We start from the raw sequence: 23,159 nt of genomic DNA, 5'->3' as shown, positions 1-23,159 counted from the left end.
ATTATAACTACCTATTAGCAGGAAAACCAATAAGAATATGCAACATTGATAATAAGACCAGTATTGCTGGACTTAAGACAGGTCTTATCCATCTTCGGTGCACTAGGAAGTCGTTGGAGTAGGTTTACTTATTAAAATTCTGCTATTAATTGATTTTTCACACATTTATTCACTTATCAGCAATAGGAAGATGGTTTTAACCATCACTTAAAAGTGAAAATTAAGAGTAATGTTCTAAAAAAAAGATAATGAACAAATATAGATAAATCTGTCATCATGCAACTATACCTTTTTATACTTAATTTCACTTAAATTATAGGCAACCCCGCTACGATCCCTAAAATACGGTTTAATAAAAACTCCTCGCCTTGTGTTGTTTGTTGATTGTTTCCTCCTAGCTAAATTTGATATCCTCGAATAAATATTATTCAAAAATCACGAGACTGGCTATTAAAGCCACATCTACACTAACAAATTTTAGTTGACAATTTTTATTTGCTAGTGTAGATGGAGCAAAGTCGCCAATTTTTATGTGGCAACTATAGCTGCTCAAAAACTAGCAGGTTTGCTTTTTCTCGGCAATTTAAAAATAATCACTCATGAAAAATTGTGTAAGATGCCAACAAATATAGTTGTCAAATAAAAATTGTTAGTGTAACGACAAAGTACGCTGACTTCGTGTCTAATGTAAGCACAGCGCAAATCTGCAAAAAATCAATGCTTAGCAAGTAACAGTCACGTATTCTTAATTCTTCAAAATAATATTATTTTTAAGCTAGAAGCGGTCATAACTAAAGAAAATCAGGTGGACCCAGGGTCTCTTGAGAGAAAGAGGGGGGGGGGGGAGCATCCCGAGAGGGGTACCAATATCTAAAGTGTATGACGGAAGGTCAATTTGAGAAATGTCATTTCGTATGGAGGGGGGTGGAGGCTGGATACGCCACTGAAAATCTTATCGGTAATACAGGGCCGTAGCAAAGGGTGGGGCACTGGGGGCACGTCGTCCCCCCCCATATTTTGGAAAATTATAAGGAAATCACCAGTAGGGGCGTGGCTGTGCCCCCCCCCCCCCAATATCTTCTTAATGTTTCTGTATTGTGACCCCCCCCCCAATATTTTCTTTATGTTTCTGCCCCCCACTGCCCCACAATATTCCTGAGGCCTGCTACGACCCTGTAATATTAAGATTATAGCAGCTCGAGGTTTAAAATATGGCAAGATTCATACGACGAAAGATGATCCGGCCTTGTTTAAAGTCAGGCTATCTTTGTAGTTGTTGTTGGGTGTCAGGCTATTGCCGTAGCTGGTAGCACCATAGTATGACCAGAATGCTCCAGGTTTGAAGTGGAGCTTTGCTCAGTCGAGTTGTAAAGCAGTGCATGATGGGCATCACTGGAGGAATGGCGACCTAACGGAAAACACACGATTTAAAGGGACATGAGTATGCTTTTACCAAGACGATTTCAATTGAAAAATTCTATGTTTACCACATCTGAATGCAACAGATGCAAAATAGAACCAATTTTCAGTGAAATAAGTTAAATGCGGAGGATATTTGCAATTCCAAAGTTTTAGTAAATTACAACCAGTGTCGAAACGTACAATACTCGATATCTCAGCCTTCTAGGAGTGTTTATGCAAATCTTGATAACTTAGTTTGGAATTTTTTTTATTACGCGATATTTGTACGACTTTTTTCATAGTATAGTGTGTAAGTAGTGACATGACGCGTGCCGAATACCCAAGTTACCCTCTCTTATCTATGTAGTCCTCTGTATCTGTGTAGTCCTTCTGTAGCTCGTGAGCCAGAATGTCGGGCGCAAAGAAAGTTCCTGGTCTGGACTATTATCTATGCTGTTTTGGTTTAGCGCGTTTGTTTATACTTTTTACGCGAATTACATATGTTACAAAGAGCCACTCACTTCTTCTTCTGCGCTTGTGTCGGAGCCGACGGACTCTCTCCAGGTCTGCTTGAGTGGGCTCTGGCACCAGGTTTTCGTCACTGAAAGCCCATGCCATTTTATAGGGGCCTCGGGTCCAGGGCGCGCGAGCGATCATGTGACACCATGTGGAGAGACGATGCCAGATAAGGGTTAAGAACTGGAGAACGATGATGAAGCCGTAAATAGCGAGGAAAGCCAAACCGAGGGCGTCTGTTCCTAACACTTTGAGTTGAGGCTGGAACAAATGCGCAAAATCCATAGCTTAGCTCCACACAATATTAATCGCACAATGGTTAACTCATATTTTATTTTGATATATGCAAAAATACAAGTTGCCAATCGAAGCGAAGTAAAAACAATAAACTTCCATCGACTGCCAGTTGTGGCGTCAAAACAGGAACCCAAAATCTCACACTTTTAAATAGTTGTTTAATAGCAGTACGATAGCTTTGTATTCGTGGTGGAGGGGGGCGCTCAGAGGGGGCGCTTATTGGGGAGGGGGCCCTTATTTAAAGGCATCCTGGGTTGACCTAGACGCCTTCGCACTCCGACCGCTGGTTGTGCGGAGGAGTCTAGGTTTAATCAAGTTACCTAAGTAAATTTAATTCCTTTTTTTTAATTTTGAATATAATTAATTACCAAAGTCCTTACCAAAGGCTCTTCTGCGGTAGTAACCTTTGGGAGCGCCCGCAAAGTACGCTGGAATCCAGCGTACTAGGATCCCTGAGCATGTCCTTGACTGCAAAGCGCGACTAAAATTCTTACCGTTTTCGTTAACGTGACCATTAAGATCATCCAGATGGCATTAGTCATGGCAAACACCATAAGAATAGAATCGCGCAGGTCTTCTAGTTTCTCTTTGAGCTCGGTCACGGCGCCGAATATGGCGGACTCAGGGAGCAAGCACGCCTCTCTCAGACCCTTCCAGAACTTGAATTCCATTCCATCATCCTGGTTGCTTTTCTCCATGTCTATAACGTGCCCTGCTTCTTTCACAAGCTCCCGTGCTCGGCGAATCTCCCTTTCCGCTAAAGAATTGAAGCATCCAGAACAATAAAAGATAACAAAAACTTTGGTTGGCAGAACGTTTTATGGGAACCGAGGCGTAGCCAGAATTCTTAAGAAAAGACTTATCATAAAAGACTTACTTAAGGGGTGAGGGTGGGGGGGGGGAGCGCGTGCCCACCCTATAATGCGCCTGATCAGCTAAGCGGACAAGAGGTTTGATAAAGTTCCCCTTAGTGGATTTAACTTGCGGGAGAACAATCAGAGTCCAGATTGTTCGGTTCATGTGAGTGACCGCTAGCAGAAAGCTGATTGTAACGATCAGTAGCGGATGTAGGGGGGAAGTTTAGGGAATTTTGGCTGCCACAAGAAATTATCATTTGGAAAGAGATTCGGGGGTGGCCGCAAAGATATGAAGGTGGTAAGCAGACACACATTCGTTCCGTTCCGTGTCATTTATACGGAGGTTCTACTTTTCTAATCACATGGTGTTGGGTATTGCCGTTAAACGGGGTGTCATTTATACGGAGGTTCTACTTTTCTAATCACATGGTGTTGGGTATTGCCGTTAAACGGGGTGTCCGTTATACGGAGGTTCTACTTTTCTAATCACATGGTGTTGGGTATTGCCGTTAAACGGGGTGTCATTTATACGGAGGTTCTACTTTTCTAATCACATGGTGTTGGGTATTGCCGTTAAACGGGGTGTCCGTTATACGGAGGTTCTACTTTTCTAATCACATGGTGTTGGGTATTGCCGTTAAACGGGGTGTCCGTTATACGGAGGTTCTACTTTTCTAATCACATGGTGTTGGGTATTGCCGTTAAACGGGGTGTCATTTATACGGAGGTTCTACTTTTCTAATCACATGGTGTTGGGTATTGCCGTTAAACGGGGTGTCCGTTATATGGGGTTTCTACTTTGCTACAAGCATGGTGTCATTTATACGGAGGTTCTACTTTGCTACTCACATGGTGTTGGGTATTGTCGTTTTACGGGGTGTCCGTTATAGGCAGGTTCTACTTTACTCACATGGTGTTGGATATTGCAATTTCTTTATTGCACTGATCATCTTGGTGAGATGCCCGGCCTTGTTAATGTTCAAGTCCGCTTTAAGCGTCTGCTTAAGTGTGGTGAAGTCCATGGCCTTGAGGTCCTCCAAAACACGCGGCTCGTTGTACCCATTCCGCACGAAGTATTCCCAGTAGCACTCGAGCCCCAGCTCGTGTAGCCATTCCTCCACGCTCTCCTACACCCAAAAATAGACAAAATCTAATCAGGCAAGTACCCAGGATTGGCTGTGGGCGGTGCGCCGTCGACCCATTTTGGATGGATCGGGGGGATTATAAACTATATGGGGATTATAAATAAAAAGAAGACCAAACAGGAAATTACAATACATAAATTGATGGACAAAAACAGACAGAAGCAAGATTTTGCCAACGTTTCGGACTTTATTGAGTCCTCGCTTGTGTTTTTGTCCATTATTTTATTAAATAATAATATGGGGAAAAACATATAGTATTTGAAGAATCCTTAATAAGACTGTTTTACGCCACGTGTGGACCCTAGACCCTGGGGCCTACACAATGCGGTCATTATGTCGTGCAAAGCTACACTTTCGTAAAGTCAATTTCGAGCTCTACATGTTGTGGGGTGTGTTGGGAAAAATTATTGCCTTACAAACCAAACCAGCACATCACAATCAGGCGTTATGCCTTCACCAGCTAAACTTACTCGTACATTCAGCTTTAATTTCCACTTGTGTCATACCCCTAGCCCACCCTTGGCTATGCGGTCCTGTGTTATGCCTTTACCAGCATTACTTACAGTACCATGTGTGGTATACCCCTAGCCCACCCTTGGCTATGCGGTCCTGTGTTATGCCTTTACCAGCATTACTTACAGTTCCATGTGTGGTATACCCCTAGCCCACCCTTGGCTATGCGGTCCTGTGTTATGCCTTTACCAGCATTAGTTACAGTTCCATGTGTGGTATACCCCTAGACCACCCTTGACTATGCGGTCCTGTGTTATGCCTTCACCAGCATTAGTTACAATGCCATGTGTGGTATACCCCTAGACCACCCTTGACTATGCGGTCCTGTGTTATGCCTTTACCAGCATTAGTTACAGTGCCATGTGTGGTATATCTCTAGCTCACTATACAGTCATGTGTTATACCTGATTGAGCTTTACTTACCGGTACATCGGCGTTTAACGTGACATGTGGAATTCGCTCGATTGCGTAAACAAGCTGCATGCGGTGCCCTCTTGTGCTTATACCAATCGCGCGCAGGTCCTGTGAGAAACAAACGGTTGTACTTATACTACTACTACATATACTCAAGATAACGGCCCTCCATAAGACTCACCTTATTGGTCATTCCTGCGATGAAGCTCACATTGTCGTATCCATTGTCTTTGAAGTTTTTCAAATAAAGGCCCTGAAACGCAAACACACGTAACATACAGACAGAATACATATCTAAAATGCTGAAAAAGGGGACTTGAACACATATCACTAAAGGCCTGGCTAAAATAGGAGACATCTAGCGTGTAACATGTCGCCTAGTTTAGCCACCTCGAAAAACATTATATCGCGCGTGCCAAATCTTGTAGCAGCGACAAAGAAATGTTTTTCGGATAGTTGAGAAACATTTTCGTGTCGCGCGCTACCTGTTTTTGGTATTGGCCAAATTAGGAGACATGTGGCACTTGACATGTCTACTAGTTTAGCCAGGCCTTAAGGATCGTAGGATAGTATCATTAAGAAAAAACTTGACATGTCTATCAGTTAAGCCAGGCCTTAAGGGTCGTAGGATAGTATCATTAAGAAAAACTTGACATGTCTATTAGTTTAGCCAGGCCTTAAGGATCGTAGGATAGTATCATTAAGAAAAACTTGACATGTCTACTAGTTTAGCCAGGCCTTAAGGATCGTAGGATAGTATCATTAAGAAAAACTTGACATGTCTATTAGTTTAGCCAGGCCTTAAGGGTCGTAGGATAGTATCATCAAGAAAACAAAACACGAATAGCTTCTAAACAAAGGACTATAGCATTGCGTTTAAAAAAAAAACGCAAATGAGTAAAATATCAATCATTAGAAATCAAAAGGATGAAGGAAATGGGAGCTCACGGGGCACTGACCTTGAGCTCTCCTGGTAACCATTCCTCCACGGGCATCTCAGCTAACAGCTTGGGGAGTCTGGTGTCGAATCGAACTTTCCTCTCCCCGGGAAAACGCCACTTTGGCGCCTCGGGACTGTCGGCGTCTATAACCGCAACGAAAGAGAAGCCCTTTTTTAGAATCATTTCGCGCATGTTAGACCTAAGACGCCGTGCTTTTCAAATTCCAAATGCAAATTAACCAGGCGATGGCTTATGCAGGAGTAATAACTGTGACAAACAAGATATTGTTAATCTGTACATTAGGGTGAACATACCCAAACTGGCGGCCTTTCGCAGCTTGAGGACAGACTTTGGCATAGGCGGAGTAGCAGACGGACTGTGCGTTTCATCGATCATCACCTCTGGAGGAGCTGCTGACTGGATGGAGCTGTCGCTAAGGGGGAGAGGAGGCTGCTCCTCGTCAGAAAGAACACCATTCGTTTCCGACGACGAAGAATCCTGGAGAAAGAAATTAAATTATTAGTTAATAGAACTTCCAGGAAACTTGAACTTACTTCAAACTAGAGACTAAAGCCTAGTTTAGACGCCGTTCTTTTTGTATGAAGTTCCACTCGTTACTCGTACACGTACATGAAGAGAACGGCGTGTAAACACTAGTTCTAACCATAGGCACTATAACCACCCTTTTTAATAAGTAATGTGCTTAATAACCATACGCACTATAACGACCCTTTTTGATAAGGGCGCAGTGAAAGGTTTCCTGGACAGACAACTTTCGATGTATGGTGTGGTTGTACGTCTAATTATCGAAGAACACCAAACTCTAAACCCGCACGATTCTAAATGTTTTACAGAGAAACGAATACACTAAATAACAAGTTGAATGTGGCAAAAATTCTGGACTAGGGCGTCGGAAACTTTCAATAGTTTCTTCTCGAACTCGATTTCCCCGCTAAAACGAACTTCAGGTGTGTGTCTCTTTAGGGCTGAGTTAACGTGGTTCTATTGTTGTCACACGTTATCATGACATTTTCTCTTAGTACCTCGTACTGGGACGGCGGGTTGTCTGTCTGGTTGTTGGTTGCAGGGGCCTGGGGATCAGGATTTGGTTCAGCCGGGCGACAGCACGTGAACACATACTTGATGGTTTTCCACAGCTCCTCGTACCATGGAACCTCAGCACCGCTCTTTTTCTCCTTTGTCTCTCGAGTACCTAAGAAAGCATTGGAACTTGCTACTTGAACTTGATATTGGAATTCTAAATTATATACGACCATGAAAGGATTAGTACCGGGCTTTGATGTCACAGGCGGCGGAGAGAGATCTCAATGCAGGAACACTCGCCCTCATTGACTCACCCCAGGACCCCTCAATCGGATTGACTCACCCCAGGACCCCTCAATCGGATTGACTCACCCCAGGACCCCTCAATCGGATTGACTTATACCCAGGACCCCTCAATCAGATCTACTCACCACAGACGACTGAATCAGATCTACTCACCACAGACGACTGAATCAGATCTACTCACCACAGACGACTGAATCAGATCAACTCACCACAGGAAGACTCAATCAGATCTACTCACCACAGACGACTGAATCAGATCAACTCACCACAGGACGACTGAATCAGATCTACTCACCACAGGACCACTGAATCAGATCTACTCACCACAGGACCACTGAATCAGATCTACTCACCACAGGACCACTGAATCAGATCTACTCATCCCAGGACCACTGAATCAGATCTACTCACCACAGACCACTCAATCAGATCTACTCACCACAGGACGACTGAGTCAGATCTACTCACCCCAGGACCACTCAATCAGATCTACCCACCACAGACCACTCAATCAGATCTACTCACCACAGACCACTCAATCAGATCTACTCACCACAGACCACTCAATCAGATCTACTCACCCCAGGACCACTGAATCAGATCTACTCATCCCAGGACGACTGAATCAGATCTACTCATCCCAGGATCACTCAATCAGATCTACTCACCACAGGACTACTGAATCAGATCTACTCACCACAGGACGACTGAATCAGATCTACTCATCCCAGGACCACTCAATCAGATCTACTCACCCCAGGACCACTGAGTCTGATCAACTAATCTCAGGGCTACTGGGCAGGATTTATAACCCGAGGAACGCCTCAATTAGATTGGCTCACCCCATGACTTCTCGTTCCTATTGACTCACCCCATGATCTGTCGGTCACGTTGCACACGGAGTATATGATTAGCAACAGGTATCCCGAAGGCAAACAAAGCAGATACCACATCCCATGAACCAGACAAAATGCTTCGAATGGGTGCAGCAGAGCTGCGATTAAAAAGATTCCGACCAGACCGCCCAAATACAGACTTGTGACATCAGCTGGCAGTCTGTCCTTCAGTGGGACATAGGACGTGGTGGGCAGGGGGCTCGAGGTGCCTGAAGGGGCGGTAGGCCCAGGGGTGGAGGATGAGGCTGAAAGGCAAAGCAGATGTTTTAGTTTTAGATCTTACGTAGCTGGAGAAGGCACTAAGCGAAGCGATAGGGACGTAAAAGAACACGACCTTGCGTTATGTGATAGATGAATTAATAAACTGACAAAGACAGTAACTGATAAACAACTATATCATGGAGCAGTACTTGCATCTAACAAAAGTCTATGTTGAAATATAAGCAGTTTTTTTATCTGTAGTATCTATTTACTTCATATGGCGAATCTCCTCGTTGACAGTTTGGTGGCGTTTCAATGGTGTATCCAGAAAATTTAATTCAGTGAATGAAGAAGTAAGCGGACGCGTGCGTGCGCACTTATTTCAAATGAGTAATTCCACGAAATAATATGAATATATGGCCCATTTTCAACAAAACCAGGGGCGTGTCTAGAGAAAAACGCAGGCTGTGGTTCAGAGTTGTAATTCACTTACCGCGGATTAAGTTCAAATCTTAGCTCTGGTAACAGATTACTAGATCTATCTAGAAACGTTGTCTTTCACAATACACACATACAATTAACCGCCTTTAATTACTAACGAAGGTTTCAACCGCTAAATCATCTCGTCACATGAGCATGGTGAGGTCCTGACGCCCCGAATCCCCCTTGGACACGCCGCCTATTAAAATGACTTATTTTGATTTGATATGACTCACTGATGGCTGCCAGTAGTCTGTCCACCGCTGTTTTAGCGGTGCTTGTACTCATGGGTGTGGTCGCCTGGGTCGTGGGGACCAGAGCAGTCGGCACTGGTGAAGTTGTCGCTGAAAAACAAAACTCACCAATTCCTTACATTTAAACCATCTCCGATGGTTTTTAACAGAAAACGTGAAAGAAATTTCAAAGCGGTGGGAGGAGGGTAGGGGAAGCTGGAGCGGGCGAGCACGTGAAGGGAGAACATGGAAGATCCTTTCTCTAGTTCTAGTCCCCTGCCCCATCTATGCGTGCCCTGTTCTATTTACTCTTCCGAAAGGACCTGATACTCAGGTTATAGGATAAGATAGATCATGAAATGTAATCTAACTGTGGGCATTAACCCCATTAAACCGGCGGACAAACATTACAATCTTACGTTTAGGCGTTGATCTAAGTTGGAGATCTATCGCGATCTGCGCAGCCATTCCCACAACTACGAACGCCATGATCAAGGCGAAGATGATCGTCAGCAGCTTGGCTACTTTCAGCTGGAACTCCTGCTTTGTGTAAAGACAGACTAGGGCGTAGCCGATGGAAACAAGCACCAACAGGACCGCAGGTATTAATTCATCCTCAACACCCAGATGCGCGTAGTGGAGCGCGCCACTGATGATCAGGATGACAGTTGCTGGACTGCGCATAAATGCTGTATGTTAGTGAGAAGTATTGACCACATTTGAAATGGTGATCCTCTGGTACTGTCTGCAAATAAGGGCTGCTGCAAACACTTTTACATCATGATGGTGAGTAAGTGCGTAAGAGCAGTAAATAAAGATGGTGATCCTCTGGTACTGTCTTCCTTAGTGCGCATAAGGGCTGTATGTAAGTGGGGGGTATTGACCACATGTTCGTGATCCTCTGATACTGTCTTCCTTAGTGCGCATAAGGGCTGTATGTTAGTGGGGGGTATTGACCACATGTTCGTGATCCTCGGGTACTGTCTTAGTGCAAATAAGTTCGCTGCAAATACTTCATTATGATGGTAAGTGCGTAAGAGCTGTCAATAAAGATGGCACCACAGGCATTCGTACTTGTTCTTTTACGTTCACAAAAAGATGTCAATAAAGTGTAATAAGAAAAGGACTTTCTTTTTCCAAGAAGACGAAGGATGCACAGTCCCAAATGAAAAAAGTTTCTATACCCCTCGTGCCCCTTTTTGCTTAGTAGTAGTGATGGCCCCATTTCGTATCAAAGAAAAACTGTAGATCAAATAGATACCATATTAGCGTTGCGACCACGTTGAGGGCCTGGTAGAGAATGAACCAAATAGACACCATGTCATTATTCTCAGTCGTGACCCTCCATTGGCTGATCAGCTGGAGCAGATTCGCAAGGGTTGACGGGATCCAGCGTCGTCTCTGTCGGAAAAACTCGTCAAAGTTGTCAGGACAAAAGGTGCTGTCTTCTGCGGCTGCGCAGTACTCAAGACGCCAGCCGCTCTGAACCATCAGTGTGCAGAACCAGCGGTCTTCTCCTGTAAAGGCACGCGCGATTTAAGGCATTGAACTTTATTAAAAACGATATTCTTATTGGGTATTTTCTTATCATATCCGCACTCGTGATATTTTTTTCTCTTTTCCCTTTTAAAATTGCGTAATTTCATGTCATAGGATTCGCGGTATTTTGTTACAAATTGGATTTCAATGTAAAACGGTATGAGTGACATTTTGACGTGATATTACGGTATACAAGGATTGTTCCCGTATCCCTGGGTGCTTCACGATACCTCAACGTACCCATATCTTTAGTGAGGAAGTCCGTGGAAGTTGTCACACCGGTAGCGTACGTCGGTAACACGTCACGCACTGCAAGGCATCGATACGCGCTGAAACATCCGGGAGAGCAGAGAACTGTACCTAGCACATGATTGGCTGTCTAAAGACCAATCAGAAACAAAACGTCAAGCCACGACAAGGCACCGATATGCGCTCTGAAAGGTTCTTGAAAGCAGAGCACTATAGAGTATAGGAGATATTTTCCTTTGTAAACCATACTTCTAGTGACTTCGATACACGTAAACGAGCTGAAAAACTTTTCCACGTCGCTGTTGTAGATAGGTGCTAATGGAATACGGTTTTGGTTTGATAACCTTATTTTTAAGTTTATGGAGATTGTGCTACTTTTATTGATATTGACTCATACTGGAGGTTGCTGAGATATATAAGGCCTAGTTTAGACGCATTTCTTTTTATGTACCGTTCCAAATGCAAATGCGTGTAAATGAAAAGAACGGCGTTGTTCCAGGCCTAAGGCTGGTTCTGATCATCAAGGTACAAAAAAGGAAGAGTCGGGGCTAAAGCAAGGCGCCAATTAAGCAATGGTAGCAAAGGATAGTCGGGGCTAAAGCAATGGTAGCAAAGGATAGTCGGGGCTAAAGCTAGGTGCCAATTAAGCAATGGTAGCAACATCGAGATTACTTGGTTAGAGACTGGGCCAAAAATACAGTAAATGTATGAGACATTATCTAAAACACAGGAGAAAAATGCCTTGAAAGTCCCTTTTGGGCCCCCTCCTGTTAAAAATCCTGGCTACGCCGCTGCCGTGAGGATCAGTTTACATCGGGGAATCTATAATCCCTTTGGTATTTCTAACGACTAAATTTGGACGGTCATTTTGGCTGATTGGGTACTTCCATAGGCTAGTATAAAAAATACTGTCTTTCACGTACTTTTTGGAACCAGTGACCAATGGCGTAATCAAAGACTTGATACCAGACGATCGGGCCCACCCCGAGAGGATGTGTGCGCCCGCAGACCGCCCCGACCCGCGGGTCGCGCATAAGCAGATCGAGTAACGCCTGTACGTCCCCATGGGTAAACCTGACATCCGCGTCGGTAGCAAGAATATACGTGTTCTCATCCGTTGAACCCATGGTGCCCTCCTTGTAGTCCAGGATGTAGGACATGTACATGACCTGGCTCCAGCGCTTCTTGTTCTTGACCTGGGTGAATAAACAAACACAGTCAATTATCTGCACACTGTAGTAAGCAGACAGCTCTGATTACGGGCAGGTGAGGAAAAGCGAACACAGTCAAATCTCCGGACACTAGAGTAAGCAGACAGTTTTACCTAGGGATAGTTGAATTAAGACGAATTACGGACAACTGGTTAATAGAAAATACAGCCAGCTCTCTGCTAACAGACACTTTACTTAACGACACTCGACCAAAGTGATACAATCAACTCTCCGGACACTTGTAAGCTAGGGGACAAGCGACCAAAGGCAATAACAGAGAGCTCTCTAATAACGGAAACTCTCGTAAGCTGAGACATACCTTTAGATTATCCTTGAGGTGGATATGAAAAGGCATCCCTCCAGGCAGACGCCACCTGAACTGCATCCCGTATGGTGTCTTGATCTTCATCACGGCTTCAACTTTCACCTTAGAAAAATACAAAATGACCACGAATATCAACACCATTCTTAAAAAAGTTCCAATTCGTCCGGTCCCGCGGGGAAAGCTTTGTGTACGAAATCTACGTATACGTGACATTGTTCGTTCGGGAATGTGGGACTTTAAAGGAATTTAAAGGAGCGATATTAAACTCTCGGACTTCACACAAGAAGGCCAAACGTGCCGCCATTTTACGTCTACGCGCAATATAATGGATATAATTCAAGCCAATATCTGAGTAACACTCAATCAAATAAGTTAATGGTGGTTAAGTTTCCTAACAAAATATGGTGTTTTTGGATGCAAACAAAGTGTTATTGTAACAAATAAGTTGCTGAAACTCGCCATCTTTACCTTCAGTGTCTTAGGCACAAGAGCAATTAGTTGAAGCACAAAGTCGTTGAGTACTTCCCCCTTGACGGCCCCGTCGAAGAAGACGTGCGACTCGAACTGCCTCTTGGATGCCGCTCTCGCGGTGTCGATGTCGTGGAGTGAGTGTAGCAGCTGCTCCATCTCCTCCTCGGTCTCGTGGTACATGGTCGTGCAGATGTATACGCATGCGTTCTTGGCGATTTCCCGTTGGTTCACATGGAACTCGTCTGTGATCACATTTTTGCGGTTGAGTAGCAGGTTCTGTTCCAAGAAAACGCCTGGAGAGATAACCAGAAAGTGATTTAGATTTAGGCCTGGTTTAGTAAGGTCTGGGTAAGGTCTAGAGGGGGGGGGGGGGGGGGGGGGTACACCGCTGCCCATTTGTCACCTGACACGGAAATAATAAAGGATTACATTTTTGAAAGTCCTGAAATCGAGCTATGACTTTTCGTAAGTAACGTTTTGCACTTGCAAAGCCATTAAAGAAATTTTACAACAAAAGCATTGTTCTAAATACTTCTTTCAAAGAGTTTTATCACCTTCCAAATGAAACGTTTTGAATAAAAAAAAACAAAAATTAATAAACTTAAACCCCTCCCTCCTCCCAACACACACTAGCATTTCTGCCACCCCACCAAGACTTTCTGCTTCGGCATGACAGTGCTGAAAAACGCAAGACTAGTTCCAGTACCACGCGGTTAAACCAGCCTTTTTGTTTTGAAATGGCGGCGTTTTACCGGCGAACTGTCACATTTCGACAGTATGGTTTTAATGCTGTACAGTTAGTCAAAACAGCGACTGAAGTCAGCCTTTCGTACCTTTACTCGAACGATTCAACACTACGATTGTGCTTGTTTTCGCCAGAGCACGCGCATGCGTATACGTTATTCAGCACTGTCCTTCGGCATTAAATAAGGACCCGCGGGTATAAAAGTCGTCATTCTCGCTAGTCCACGTCAAGTGCAGAGCTCCGTAAATATCGAAAAAGCGTAGATTAACTTTGATCATTTCGAAGTTGAAAATAACGTCGTGTATACACAAGGCAATAACGGCGAGCTTCTTGGGAGTGGTTTTCTACGGCAATAACGATAAAAATTGTGATTTAAAATTTAATTCAAACACAACGCGCGCTCGTTTGAAATGACGCTATTCTTCAGCGCGTGCGTGAAAATAACGAAACCTGAAAACTTTTTTGATTCAAAATCGCTCTATTCTCTATTTCTTATGTGTCCAGTCACCAGAGAATGTTAAAAATATAGTTGTCTTTGCACCATTGATGTTTAAGACATTATTTCGAACTTAATCATATCTCGTTTGCTTCTTTTTATGGAGCTCTGCTCTCGACAAAGTCTAGGGTCAGTACGCAGCTCTTACAAGCTGCAATTTGATTGGGCAAATGAACAATATCCGCACCTCGACACAAAGAACGAGAAGAATAGAGACAAAAGAACTCCTTTGTAGAACAAAGATAATAGGAGACAAAGCAGCTGCGTACTTACTCAGTCTAGTTGGAATGACGATTTGACCCAGGCGCGCGCCTTTTATACCGCAGGTCCTCTCACTACTCGCATTTTTCTTCTTTGAGACCCCGATCCCATCTAAAGGCCTAGTTATAAAGCACGACTGCTTGCGCTTAGCTTGTTGCCCATCTCTTCATGGCTAGATGCTTACCATTGTAAAGCGGCATCCAGAAAAGAGAAGATTCTCTGGCCATAATGAAGGTCTGCTCTTTCCAGATGAAACACCCTGTCCATAACAGTTGAGCCAGCCACAAGCACGCGGCTAGCACTACTATGTAATACAACTCAGATCCATCATCATACTCGCATTTCATCGGCACACGATCACTTGCACAGATCTTTGGAATGAAGACTAGTGCCAGCGAGACAGGGGTTGCTAGGATCAGCGGCAATGCGTATGCGATCTTTTGTAGACACATGCTGCAGGCAAGCCATCCTAAAATACAAGGAAAGTCGCGCAACCTAGTCACCAATGTGGCGCAAAAAATAATTATAATTTAATACGTGATGATCGGTTACTGTGTCACACAGTAACATGTCACACAATTATCTTTACTTGCGTCACACAAATATTGACCTGTGTCACGACAAAAATTAATGTGAATCGAGTACTAATATTTTGTAAATCACGTTTAAATTTATTGTAATTTTGATTCAAAGTATCAGTCGCTCATACCAGGCTACACTCAACCTTGTGCAACAATTTATATGCGATATGTCGAACGGTCGATTCGCGCGCACGCTGATGTTTGCTTGCATCGTACCTTAGCAAGGCAGCCCCAAGGGACGGGAAAAAATCTCTCTCGAGCGCTCCTCCCTAGAGCGATTGCCCCTTATGCGGTTCTTAACAGCCCTCGGCAAAAAAGCGTGCGCGCTCAATCGCACATTCGTGAGCTGCCGGTTTCGTAGATTTAAACAATCTAAACTACAAGCACTGGAATTACAGTAATTCGGGGAAGCCATTACCCATAAGAAATCAAATAAGACAATGCTCTTACCTAGTATGTAACCAACAACACTAGTAAAAATCTGAGCCAGGAAATGCGGAAAGGCCAGATGGTTAAAAGTGAAAGCCCCGAAGCCTTTGCTAAGAACATCCCCAAGATTTTCTAATACGCCGTAGGGCCAAGCGATGAGTCCTGCTATGATGGGCGTAATAATAAGCTTGATGAGACTCGTAATGATTGCTGATTTGCCTCGTGCATTTTTCCCGTCGCTCAAGAGCAAATGGGCTGCAGTCTGAGGAGTGAACACGGGCGGGGCAGGGTCGCCCTCGGATGAACCTGGTAACCCTGCGGTGGTTCGCATACTCGCCTAGGGAGAGAAGTAATTTGAGACCATTGGTATATCTTAAATAACGTATTTATATGTCGGCAGCAATGATTGTTATCATAATATAATCGTCGTCATTATACCCATCAAATTAACTAACAATACAAGCATCTCCACCATGAACATTGCTGTAAACATAATCAGTTACGACATAATCATACCCTAACGGTCTCGTCTTCATCATCAACATCACCACAATTGCCATGTTCCCTAACATCTTAAATCCTTATTTCATTTGGTATCAAGCTCGTCTCAACTCTATCATCACTATATAATCATCAATGTCATCATCATAATCACCACCATCATCTTTCATGACCATCATCATCATCATTATTCATCGTCATGTACCTTAGGCCCGGTTCATACGTCGCGCTGCTGCCTTGCCAAATCTAATTGTCGATTTGTATCGACACAAATACATTGGGTGCAAAGTTGATTCAAACAAAATAAGTCGCGCTCAACAGGTTGTGAGTAGTAAAAGTTAACTTGATGCGAAGTTTCTGTTGCAAAAAATGAAAATAATATGGTATTTGATTCGGCACCGAAAAGCTCGACGTTTAAATCGGTGTCGTGCTTTTGCCGTGCAGCGCGACTGGTGCAGACGCACTAAGTGCCATGCCGAGCTCAATTCTGCCGGGCCAAACTTTATTGATTCAGACGTTGAACTGTTCATGTGCGCAATCCAAACAACTAGATTCGGCACGGCAAAAGCGCGACGTATGAATCGGGCCTTACCTCTCTAGCATCAAGTTCATCATATTGGTCTCCTCGCGGCTCCAACATCTTCTTTTGTACCTTGGGACTCCACGCAATCGACAGCAGGACCATAGAGGCGGGTAGCAACACCATGATACTTGCAGACTTGTGTGTGGACATGCCCATCGTGTTTAGTACACTGCTAACCTAGATTACATTTTCACGAGGAGCTTTAATCAGTGCTGTAGCACGATTATGGATATTGTAGGTAGGGAGAAGAGGCGAACCCATTGTCTAAAGGAACGCTATAGTTGAAAAATTACTATTAGAATTGTATGGGTTTTTACTAATTGTTGGGTGAGAGGGATGTTCCCAGTGGCCAAAGCCCTTACTACGGTCCTCAGTTTACTGATGGGTTTACACTTGAGTCAGCTCAAGTACCAGGCGAGTGGAAGGGACCTCCCCTCCCCCCCCCCCCCCCACCGCGAGTCCCTCTTAAAATAAAAGCCTTTAGTTTACCAGCCATCATATTGGTACCTTGTAAGCTAGCACTCCTAAGCTTCCTAGTTCCAGAATGAGTGAGGCCAGAGTAGCGAAAAATAGCCTTCTGTTCTCGTTAAAGTTCCTCCATAATTTCCACAAGTGCCAGGCGATAGGGAAACAGAACACAGAATTGGAGATGAGGATACAGTAGGTAGCCGGAAGTGACGTGTACATTAGGGGGATGATGGTGAAGTAACACAATGCAGCCACCTCGATCACAGACGAGACTACACACTGCAATGATAAAACATTCCGATTCATAAATGCTTTCTCAGCGCTGTCGCGGCCTTCCTTCATTTTGCCCGCTTATTTCGGTTCCGCTCGTCCGCGGCGCACTGGGTCTGCTTTCCCCCGTTTCCTATTCCAAAGTTTCCCCCTTTAGGATCCCGACTACAAGTCAAGTGAAGTTATGAAGCTGAATTTCAATTTTGCGCCATAAAATAAAACAGAGGAGGAAAACTGATGCAAAATAAAAACAACAACAACAACAACAAAAAATTCAAGTGTAAGAAAATAGCGAAGAAGGCGGTTTTAAATTTAGTTGTGTAGCTTACTCGGTCATAAACAGTGGAGAAGAGAGCAGTGGAACCGAGGTTTAAAATTACCCGGATCTGATACATTGAGTCGTCTCGTATATAGCGGAACAAGCCTTGGCTTATATCACTCAATGCATAGTTGAATAAGGCCTATACGAGACTATTATTCACAATTTTTAAATTTTTAAATTTCGCTGTGTTTTTGTCAATCTGCAAATTATTGATTATGAGTCGGGGGAAGGGGGGGGCAGGTTCGCTCAACCAATATTTTTTTGGTCAGTTTTTCCTTCGGTCCCCGCTTCCGCAACCCATGTGAATATTGGCAAGGGACAAACATCTACTCTTTAGTGGAATTCTAGGAAGAGAAACGTGCAAGTCATATGACACGAAATCCGCCAGCTAAGTCACCGCGTGGTATCCTACACAGGCGCACAGTCGATATCTATGTTTATGTTCAGCATGAGAGTAAGCTTTTTTCAACAGAAAATGTTTGCTACTCGAATTAAAGCGATAAAATCACCATCGTGTACTTGAACGCGCTAACGCGTGACGAGTGTGATGGAACTCGAATCACAACACTGACTGATTTTATTAAATAATAAGCACCTACTTATAATAATCAATTTTTGTGCAAATTGAATAAGTAACTTACCCAGAACAAAGCAGAATTCGACGGCCATAGATGAGAACTTCTGAATAAGCTCACCCAACACGATCGAAGGAACGTTAGCGCGAATGGTATCATGAGCGCGAGAATTAGCATAACAAACACAGTCTCAGGCTGAGATTGCTCGCCATACTCTGGATGGGTAACTCCGGTTGGAAGACGAGTTGCATTAAAATACATGGCGATGGAAAGAAGAGATATCTTACTCGAAACGATGCAGATGAGCAAGGACATTGAGAGGAAGAAGGCGAAGACCCATTTGACTCCGGAGATCCATGCTGAAGGTCTTGGGTCCTTCGGGCGCTCGCTGAGTCTAGTGATTTTAGATGGCTGTTTGACGGTGTATTTTATCTCCTCCGCACTCATTTTGATATTGTGAATACGTCTCTATGTCCTGTCAGCTCCTTTTGGTGTTCATATATATCATACATCGAGCTCGACTTCCCCGAACTGAAGTAAAAGTAGTATAAAGTATATGACCTGTTGATCGGTCAACTGACCGGAAGTAGCTGGAATAACAGGAATGGCACCAAAGGAAAGGCATGGAGTAGTTTAGGGAATAAGGTTCGCTTATCATTGATGATAGATATAATAGCAATAATCGCAAGAAATAAGATATTACAGCAAAAGGAATTTTCGAAGCATATGGTCTATAGTACAGTGTTTATCGGTTTATTTTAATCGTATAACTTCACAGCTATCACAATTTCTCCGACTAATTCGTTCTCACATTGATTTTTTTATATACCAGGTGGATGGTCTTAATGCCCGACACTTTTCAATTTATCCAAATAACCCAGTAAATTGTCTTCCTAGTGAGTTCAAAGTATTCTATATTTGTTGAGAAAGGGCTAGCGAATCTGAATTTAGCTTCGCTGTGTGTATTGAATGCTTTCCGTTGAATTTTTCTACTTGTCTACAGCTCTCAATTTACGAAAATATCACGGCAAATTGTTTTCCTAGTGAGTTCATAGTATTTTATGGGTAAGCGAATCTGAATTCAGCTTTTATGACGTGATTCAAATGAGAAGAAAAATGATACAATTCAGTAAACATCCCATATATAACGACACCAAAAATCGATTTAGAGATTCGCTTGCCCTTTCTCAACAAATATGGAATACTTGAACTCACTTAGTCTCCTTTGCAGACGCCCGAGGTCGGAGTCACTCAAAAACGGGGAGCGTTTTTGCGTGACTCCGACCTCGGGCGGCTGCAAAGGATACCGTACCGTGGCTGATTCTTTTAGGGCCTCCGAAATTTCGATGTGCTCGCAGTTTTCGGCAATGCTCGCGCAATTTATTTTCCGCTGTGCTCTCATTTTCGATGTCCTCGATTTATTGTGAACTTTAGAAGCACACTAGCATACACACATTGGCACCAGTCGGGCCAAGACGGGACGCTAGCACAGTCTATTACATTATTATTAGCAAAGGTCGCATGCGTGATCCGCACAATTGGCATCACGCTAGCCCGGTCGCAGCTCTAGATCCCACATGGATCTGAGCTGTGGTTTAAAGCACTTCGTTCGAGTCGAAGTCGCCCTGCAGTTTTTTCGCCGATAAAGTTTAACTGAGGCAAACCGGCTATGCCATGCTGACGAGTCCTAACAAGGACGAAACAGCTGTCCATGGTTGCCGAACTGCACGGGTAATAGACTGTGCTAGCGTCCCGTCTTGGCCCGACTGGTGCCAATGTGTGTATGCTAGTGTCCTTTTAAAGTCCACATTTAGGTATACATACTCGCAAGGATAGTTTGGCTATCCGACGGAGTTTCAGACTAGCAAAGGTCGCATGCGTGATCCGCACAATTGGCATCACGCTAGCCCGGTCGCAGCTCTAGATCCCACATGGATCTAAGCTGTGGTTTAAAGCACTTCGTTCGAGTCGAAGTCGCCCTGCAGTTTTTTTGCCGATGAAGTTTAACTAAGGCAAACCGGCTATGCCATGCTGACGAGTCCTAACAAGGACGAAACAGCTGTCCATGGTTGCCGAACTGCACGGGTAATAGACTGTGCTAGCGTCCCGTCTTGGCCCGACTGGTGCCAATGTGTGTATGCTAGTGTGCTTTTAAAGTCCTCGATTTATTGATTGATTTATTCAACAATTAGACCATGCACGCAGGGTTGACTGGGATACCTAAGGAATTTTATATGCATGTGAGGGATTGCAATTTGTTTGAGTCACTGTGTTGTGAGTGTATGACCAAAAAATGTTTTTATCTACCATTCAACAAAACATTTAATTATTAAAGCAATTTTAACACTGACTGGGGCAATTAATGTAAGATACACCAGCTTTTCCAGGCGGGGCAGGGGACCCCATAAAAGAAATGGTGTTCAAATTGGCTGTTAACCAAAGTGAGTCATTATTACGAACAATATAATGGTCTCCATTGTTTAAGACATTTATTATTTCACTTGTAAGCACAAAGTAAACAACAAGACCATTTATGCTATTATATTGTTTAGACAAAAATATTTTGGTGCCAAATTAGAGGGCTATATAGAATATATGAATGATATAACACATGTATCAGGATATTTAATTGGTAGCAGCCTAGTATCACCCTGTGTATTAAATATCCCATTCCTCATACACCAAATGATATCTCTTTGGGGGTAGAGGGCATAGGCTAAAGAGAACAAAGTCCCAGTGGATCTGGAACCATAATAGAAAATAAGAAAACTTTAAATATATTTCAAATTATGGTAAATTTGCTGTTACACCCAAAATAAGTCATAATGTAAGTACTGAAAATTTTTTATTCATTGTTCGTGACAATTATTTCATTTATGTAAGTACAAAATAAACAATAAGATCTAACCTAAGTATCAGGCCCTTCTATGTTTCTATCGCGCCGGCGAAAAACAAGACTTTTATTTTTCCTCTCCGACTTTTGAAAAATAAAACCGCCTGATACTCAGGCTAAATAAGATCTACTGTATACTATATTTACTGTATACTATATATATATATTGTTTAGACAAAAATATTTTTAAGTCAAATGGATAGGCTATAGAATATCAAACACAACAGAATCCTCTAATTCTTATTGCAAATGTTTTATTTTTCATTAAAATGTTTTAATAAAAATATGACATTCAGTAAGAGATAGAGAATCTATCTTAGAAAGAAAAAGAAAATCAAATCAAAATCAAATCAAAGGAAGGCATTTGTTATTACTTATTAGCAACAAAAAGGCATTCTTAACAAGTTTCATCAGGTTTTGGAGGTCACTGCTTATCAAGAGTTGATTAAACGGAATATAGGTAATTGAGATTACCTCTAGTTCATTCCTATTCTATACTAGCCGAGTACCCCTGTCTTGTAGAATCGAAAATCCTCCCCGACGAAATTACAGGATTTTAAAAAAAATCAAAGCTGAGTACGACTTATTCTTAAGCGACATTATAGATGACAAGCATTTGATTGCATTTCCAATAATAAAATTATATATCTTGTCTTTCCAACTTAAGAATTGCAAGCGAGTTAGCCCGAGTGTCCGGCCCTTTTATCGTTCCCTATGAAGTATACATCGCCTGATACTCGTGCCTACTAGCGAGTCTCCGATGAGATTCCAATATGATGATGATAATGATGATGATAATGATGATGATGATGTTTATTGGTACCATATAACTTTACATAACGTTACATAGGTTGTTTCAACCAATAAATTTCTATACTTCCTTTCCTTATTATATTTCCTTTTTCCTTTTTTTATACACATACACAGAAAAATGTGCTTCGCAACAGCCTTTTGCACCTTTTTTGGCGGGTTTAAGAGTAGATGAAAAAGCTGTTCCTTGTTGTGGAATCTAATTTTGTCTTTTTCCAGAACATCAAGCATTTCTTTCCTAAGGTTATCATAGATAGGACACCTCAGTAGGAAGTGCCACTCATCTATTGTTTCGTTGAGGTCGCATTGCCGGCAGTCTTTCCTCTGGGTTGCGGTATGGCCTGGAGTACCGTCCAGCCTCTATTTCTAACTTATGACAACTTAAGGAGTGTCAACTCTTCTCTATGCTTGATGTTTTGAACATTAACTAGGTACGTTTCCTTGTCATATTTTGTCTTAAACTTAGGTAAGTTCTAAGTTTGTTCTTTTGTCCGGGCTTTTTTGAATCATTAAAAATGTCAGCTTCAAAATTTTAGAATTCAATGTCTTGAAGCCTTTGCTTAAACAAATATTGCTGCGCTTTTTTCTCGATTACTTGAAAGTTTCCCCAGAGAAAACCCAGTCCCACCGAAGACACCATTGCTTTGCCTTTAACATACCAGTTGGAAGTGTAGGTTCCGGGGGTGCAGTCCAAATATGCATCATGTGATAAGAAATTGCTGTGGGCTTCGGATCGTTTGTTATGAAAACTCAATACCCTTAATTGCGCGTCTATAGACAGGATATCTTCCTAGTTCTGCCCGACAGGCTATATTTGGAGCATACTTGCCGACAGCGAGGATAAACTTACAACATTTGGCGTGCACCAGCTCTATTGGGTCACCTTCGTTTTTTATTTCATCGATGCCCCAGATTCCGCTGCCATATAGAAAGATTGGCTTAATGAGGCAGTCAAAAAGGCGGTTGGTCAGCAGGACATTTGTTCTGAAGTTATTGCCCATTTCTCTTTTGAGTTTAAAAAGTGCTTTAAGAGCTACTCTTTTTAAATCGCTTTTGGCGGCATTAAAGTTTCCGATGGAACTGAATGTCAGACCTAAGTATTTATATGTTGTTACGTTTTCTAAATTCTGGCCTAGGTATTTAGTGCAATAGTTATTCAAGGACCTCCCACTATTATTGAATATTA

General features: G+C 42.9%; 1 protein-coding gene across 1 annotated transcript; it reads right to left on the bottom strand.

The window, feature by feature from the left end:
- Window positions 1-149: 149 nt before the first annotated feature.
- LOC5506512 lies at window positions 150-18,870 on the bottom strand. Its single transcript, XM_032374871.2, has 22 exons — window positions 18,337-18,870; window positions 17,143-17,382; window positions 16,645-16,812; window positions 15,573-15,888; window positions 14,726-15,010; window positions 13,037-13,332; window positions 12,563-12,670; window positions 11,956-12,228; window positions 11,024-11,162; window positions 10,506-10,761; window positions 9,664-9,920; window positions 9,248-9,355; window positions 8,306-8,575; window positions 7,128-7,297; window positions 6,399-6,582; window positions 6,103-6,227; window positions 5,325-5,396; window positions 5,153-5,251; window positions 3,982-4,198; window positions 2,709-2,971; window positions 1,923-2,178; window positions 150-1,408 (listed from the first exon to the last, which is right to left on the bottom strand). Exons 1-22 carry the CDS (start codon window positions 18,715-18,717, stop codon window positions 1,287-1,289), a joined length of 4,605 nt encoding a protein of 1,534 aa, XP_032230762.2. The 5' UTR covers window positions 18,718-18,870; the 3' UTR covers window positions 150-1,286.
- Window positions 18,871-23,159: the final 4,289 nt, after the last annotated feature.

The sequence above is a fragment of the Nematostella vectensis genome, chromosome 3 (genome assembly GCF_932526225.1).
Source record: "Nematostella vectensis chromosome 3, jaNemVect1.1, whole genome shotgun sequence".
Classification (NCBI taxonomy): domain Eukaryota; kingdom Metazoa; phylum Cnidaria; class Anthozoa; order Actiniaria; family Edwardsiidae; genus Nematostella; species Nematostella vectensis.
This window is presented reverse-complemented; position numbering and strand designations above follow the sequence as displayed.